The sequence below is a fragment of the Cololabis saira genome, chromosome 19, assembly GCF_033807715.1.
Source record: "Cololabis saira isolate AMF1-May2022 chromosome 19, fColSai1.1, whole genome shotgun sequence".
Lineage (NCBI taxonomy): Eukaryota > Metazoa > Chordata > Actinopteri > Beloniformes > Belonidae > Cololabis > Cololabis saira.
Window position 1 is genome coordinate 29584135 of NC_084605.1, and position 6149 is coordinate 29590283.

A 6149-nucleotide genomic window follows, 5' to 3' on the forward strand; every position below is an offset into this window, starting at 1 on the left:
ACCCCCATCCCAACCCCAACTAAATAACTTACTTACTTTAATGACTGCCTTCAGAAAATGAAGATTCTTGTTTGTAAAAGCTGAACAACTATTACTCATCAGCTGATTCATATGAAAACAGTCCAAGTGATTCAGGCCTAATAAGTAGCAACATGTCTTTAAGTTTAACTAATATTTTACTTTTGATATCCTAATCATAACTCATCTACTGGTTATTACCAAATGATTCAGATTCAGACGACTTTATTAATCCCTTTTGGAGGTTCCTTCAGGGAAAATTGACATCTCCATCTCACACACACAACAGTCATTTACAAATCAAACACCCCAAAAGCCAAACACACATATAAAGATAAAAAGATAAGAAAATTAAAAATAAAAATAAAAGCAAAAGGTAAAAACAAAAATTTAAAATAAAAATAAAAAAAGAAAGTGCGGTGCCATAAGGATAGAAAAAGTGTCGTGTAATATTGCACAAGTGCATTTATGAAGATTTTTTATTAATTCATCAATAGATGTGGTTTCCAATCAGAACCCAAACAGCAGTTATAAATGCTTTTTACCCTTTATGTATGCAAATTATGGATTTATATTAGGTTAGTAGGGAGCTCACGTTTTCAAGGAGTCTCACGTATAAAGGATATTTTTATAGACAGTGAGAGGTGGGATTATTCTGCAACTCTGCAACTAAAATCAGCCAGTAGTACCTGCACATCGACACACGTCTTCAACTGCTTATATCGCGTGTCTTTAAGAGTAAGCCTCGGTAAGAAATGAGAGCTTGTGTTTTTTCCCTTTGAGAATAAAAAAGGTAACTTGTAGCACACTTCTGAATTTGATAAAGATTGGATGGGGATATTGAGGTTTAAGTCTTCAGTGCTGACCGACAAATAAGTGAGTTTATTCCACATATGCATGCTGCACTGCCCCAATGATTTGTCTGGAGCATTATGGGTTGATAAGGTTTGTAGAAACGCCTCAGAGGTGCCAAAAAGGAATTATTGTGGCTTTTAATGAGATTTGGTGCCACAGAATGGCTGTAAAAGTGCAATTTAAAAACCCTTATGGAGCCTACAGATCCCTGATAAATATGTGCACAAGAAAGTTATGTTTGAAGTGCACAATTTATGCTTTTTTTTTTTAAATATTTTTATAAGGCACATCACTTTTCACTGAGCCTTCTTTCCCTTCTTTTAATTATTATTTGTGTAAAGCTTTAAGAGTAATTCAATTTGTTATTGTACAGCATTTTTATTAACACAACGCTCCATCTATTACTTTAATTTCAGGTTATGGCCACACCGTTCCTCTCTCAGATATAGGGAAGGCTTTTTGTATCTTCTACTCCCTCTTTGGCATCCCTGTTACCCTCTTCTTCCTTTCCACCCTGGTGGAGAGACTGGTGGTCTTGGTGACTCGACGTCCGGTCTCCTACTTCCATCGACGATGGGCTATGTCCAGGCCAAAGCTGGCGGCCATCCATGCCACGGCTCTCGCTGTCTTCATGGCCCTGCTTTTCCTATTTATCCCGGCATGGATCTTTGTCACTCTGGAAAAAGACTGGAACTTCCTTGATTCTCTGTATTTCTGTTTCATTTCGCTGACAACCATTGGCCTCGGGGATTACGTCCCCGGAGAAACTCACAGCAGAGAGGACAACCCACACCCACAACTGTACAGGCTGGCCATTACAGGTGAGTATCCAGCTGAAAGTTCAATATCAAGGGCCAATGTGCATATTTAAAAACAAACATAATGTAATGATCTGCTAATTGATCTATGTTTAGTAAAAAAGTAAAAAGTACAGAAAATGTCAAATGCATAGCATAGTGAGTCAACTCTAATGAATCAATCAACAGTAGATCAGTAACCGGATCAGACATAAAAGAGCATCCCACAAAGGTCTGTTATAAGAAAAGGGAGAAACTCTGACTACTCTGTGAATGACTTTCTGGGCTAAGAGTTAAACAATTATGGAGGAACATTTTTCAGAACACTATATCAATATCATTAAAAAGTTCAGATAATTTGGATGAATCTTTGCACTCAAAGAACAATGTTGAGATCAGTACAGAATGAATGTGATCTTTAGCCCCTGGAACAGTTTTGCATTCAGATAGATAATTGCTGTATGGGCTCAGGATGTCACCTTAAAATTCTTGGAAACAGAGTTAATAACATCATTGACAAGTCAGATTCACGACCTTACCATTTAAAGACGGAAAAAGGAAAATCTACATCTAAAGGGATAAGAAAAAAAAGTACAAAGGCTTCCTCCTCCTGACTTAAGCTCATTTAAGATGTAAGTGAAGTGGAAAAATTATCTAAACTCTGTCAAATTTAAAAAAAATGGGATCTCTTGGAAATTATCCTCCAGTCTCATTTAACATTTAACTTTCAAGCCAATGCCCAGTTCAAAATCCAGATCCACGGGACTGTGATAATGTGGGACTACATTAGTAAACAGTAAATAGTGCACTTACAAAGCTTTTATGAATAAAACAGCCATTTCATGGGTTTCATTCATACAGTGCATTTTGTTTTGTTCATGCATGGCTTTTTCACTATCCTACACACAATCATGCGTCGATGAGCATGCCCAAACCACTGTGGGACAATTCGACATGTACAGTTGTTTTAAGCTGTTATGGCAACCATCCAACTGCCTCTACTCCCTGAGTGGCAGCCGGACCAGGGGTGTTGCTGGAAAGTCGATTAAAGCATTTTGATAATCATTTTTTAAATTGGGTATTTTAATATAGATATAGATAACCAAATTGTACAACACATTAATTAATAATTCCATACATATATGTATATGTATTTATATATATATATATATATATATATATATATATATATATATGAGAGAGAGAAAGCGAAAGAGTGTAATTTATAAAGTAACATAAAGTCAATTATTTATTTCTCCTTTAAAAAAAATCATTTTCAAAAAGATTTCAAAATGTCATTAGATGATAATAAGATGATAGATATTAGATGATAATAAATTAATAATGATAATATTAGATATTAGATATTAGATATTAGATAATAATAAATTAATAATGACTAACAATTCATTTTTAAATGCACATTAGAATATCCAAAAAAAATCATTTTCAAAAAGATTTCAAAATGTCATTAGATGATAATAAATTAATAATGACTAACAATTCATTTTTAAATGCACATTAGAATATCCAAAAAATAACATATTTCATGGATTTGAATGACTGAAGTATTAATTTATGGATGTATCAATTAAATTGCAAATCCAATTCTGTAATCTATATATCTATATATGTTTCTTTCCAATTAATAACAGATCATTAAAATGATTTAATTCCCATTTCAGTGACATCCCTTATCCTCCACAACAGTTGCTCCTAGTCCATGACAGGAACCATCAATACTGCAATATATCTGCCCATCCAGGTTATGCCTTTCTTATTTAGCAAGACAATGCAACATTCTACATGGATTGTGACACAGTGGGAAACGCGCCATTAACATGTGAGACAAGCATACAGGTTTCAAAAGTAGCAGCAAGTTCTCTTTGATATGTTCATGAATATGGGGATAAAGGGGTATCTTGGTTTCTTTTTGAGTGGAGTTGTGGGACATCCTCATGACTAGTGAGTGGCTTGCCTGCAACAAACAGTGATCGCAGTGCTCTCATTTGTGGGAGTCAGGGAGGAAATGTTTACGGGAGCTAGGCTAACAGCTACTCACAACACCGCATCTCGAATCTCATTAATACGGTGGCCGACAAAGGCCAAACGCACTGCAACGGCCTAATGCGTCTCAGTTAAGGAAAACGGCTTCAAGTACAGAAACGAATCAAATTCACAAACTCAAAGCGAGGTACAAAAAGAGGAACGTGGTGCAAATGAAAAAACGTGCTGCAAAAAACAAAGACAAATGCAGCATCATCAAACGCGCTGCAAATAGAGAAACGATGCAAAGCACAAAACGATATAAAACAAGAAACCATCTTCAAAAGAAAAACGCTTCATAACCGGTCACTACAAGCGGAAGTGCTCCAAACCTGCAGGGGGTGCTCTCGGCGTAACAGAGACCCAACAGCTGACTGAACCACAGTGTTTACATCCATGGTATAAACATACAGCGGGAACGGTAATGTGATTTTTATCTGACTATATTTATATACGATGTTTATATCCCTGTACAACACTGTACATTACGAGACGTTTTTTTAATTATATTTTAACATTACAGTCAGCTGTTCGGTCTCTCTCTACATCCCGTGTGTCTGTCCATTGAGCTGTTACGCCGAGAGCGCCCCCTGCAGGTTTGGAGCACTTCCGGTTGTAGTGACCGGTTATGAAGCGTTTTTCTTTTGAAGATGATTTCTTGTTTTATATCCTTTTGTGCTTTGCATCGTTTATTTATTTGCAGCGCGTTTGATGATGCTGCATTTGTCTTTGTTTTTTGCAGCACGTTTTTTCATTTGCACCACGTTCCTCTTTTTGTACCTCATTTTGAGTTTGTGAATTTGATTCGTTTCTGTACTTGAAGCCGTTTTCCTTAACTGAGATGCATTAGGCCGTTGTAGTGCGTTTGGCCCTTGTCGGCCACCTTACATTAATGTCATAATGCTTGGACACGTGCTACCTGTATATTGTATATTTGTACAATAACACATCAGACTGCTACATAGACTGGGTCCACGCAAGCATGGACTGTACATGATGTTCAGAAACTTGTTGACGCATTCACAGGCTTATCAAAACCAAAGAAAGTAAAACGTTTTATCTGCTGCATCTGCTGCTGCTCTGATCTCATGCTTCTGGTCTTATCCCGCTCTGACTGTGTGCACCTGTGTGTTTGCTCTCCCAGTCTACCTGCTGGTGGGCTTGGTGTGTGTCCTGGTGGTGATGGAGACATGCTGCGAGCTTCCCCAGATGAGACGCCTCAGACAGAGATTCTACCAAGAAAATGTTCTGGATTTGGACCCCGAGACCACCAACATTATTGGTGCCGACCACTTGAGCGACCAGGTGACCGACTCTGCAGATCACATATCTCTGGACCATCCAGCAGTCATTCCTACTGTATTACAACAGGCTGAGAGCCTGCGGCAGAACGGCACGTCAACGCCTTATACCCCAGTTTCAGAATCCCTTGTTAATGGAAAGTTGAGATAACAGCTGTCTGGGCTTGCAGGGGTGGGTCTTACAAACTTCATATTTAAGATGCATGAACTTTTCCGCTATAGGTAGCTGCTCTAGACATACCAACTCTCCAAATGTTATTTTAAGAGCATAATTAAGGTTAAACACACAGTTGCACTTTTTTGGGTCACTTGATTGTTTAAAGAGTGATTTCTCTCCGCCAACACTAACACAGATACGTGGTGGAAAAGCAGTAACCACCCAGAGATTATCAGGATGGCATTTTGTTCTCCCCTGTTGCTCCATGTCCTGCAGATAACAGATCTTTGACACAGAGGAAGGGCCGGGCCCTACAAAAGGAAAGGAACCCCCACTGGTTTCCCTTTCCTGACGAAGTCTTGATAACTCCAAAGCAACACATTTTTTTCGGTACGATTTCACACATTCTTTGCACATTATATACCCCGTGAAGATATTTGCATGGGAAATTTGCCTTTGTAGAAGCAGCAAAACTGGGCAGCCTCATATAAATGAAACGCACCATCTGTTGGCCAAATGTACTTTAAGTACAAGTATTCCTGCAAGAAGATCAAGTGATGGCAGTAAATACATATTTTCTTCCTGGTTTCTTATCGTTTCCTAATGGCATGTAAAAAAAACAACTGACAACTGTTTGAACCATGTTGTGATGTGCAACTGTTGCCACTAGAGGGAAGCACTTTCATGTTACAGGTGAAATTAAGACATTTCTAAGACTGTATTGCTTGATTCACTACGTTCTTATCACACTGGGAAGACTTAAGTTATTGTTACAAATGAAGGTTCATTTTGTCAAAGATGTTTGGTGCTGCTCTAAACTGTATGTAGACCTAAGTGTTAATGTTTTCTGTCATCATGTGATTTTAATATTCACTTTTCAAACAGCTTTAAGTTTTAAATCATTAGAATCAAAAAGTTACAACTGGGCTTCCAAAGATTATTTCCATTTTCATTGTCATTTTGTTGATTTAAGGG

General features: G+C 37.7%; 1 protein-coding gene across 1 annotated transcript in view; it reads left to right on the forward strand.

Annotated features, from left to right (window-relative positions):
- LOC133418873 (potassium channel subfamily K member 1-like) overlaps positions 1 to 5804 on the forward strand; it is a 6465-nt gene extending 661 nt beyond the window's left edge. Inside the window, exons 2-3 of the mRNA XM_061707750.1 lie at positions 1290 to 1694; positions 4861 to 5804. Coding sequence (XP_061563734.1) covers positions 1290 to 1694; positions 4861 to 5168 — 713 coding nt within the window. The 3' untranslated portion in view covers positions 5169 to 5804. The remainder of the gene's footprint in view (positions 1 to 1289; positions 1695 to 4860) is intronic.
- Positions 5805 to 6149: the final 345 nt, after the last annotated feature.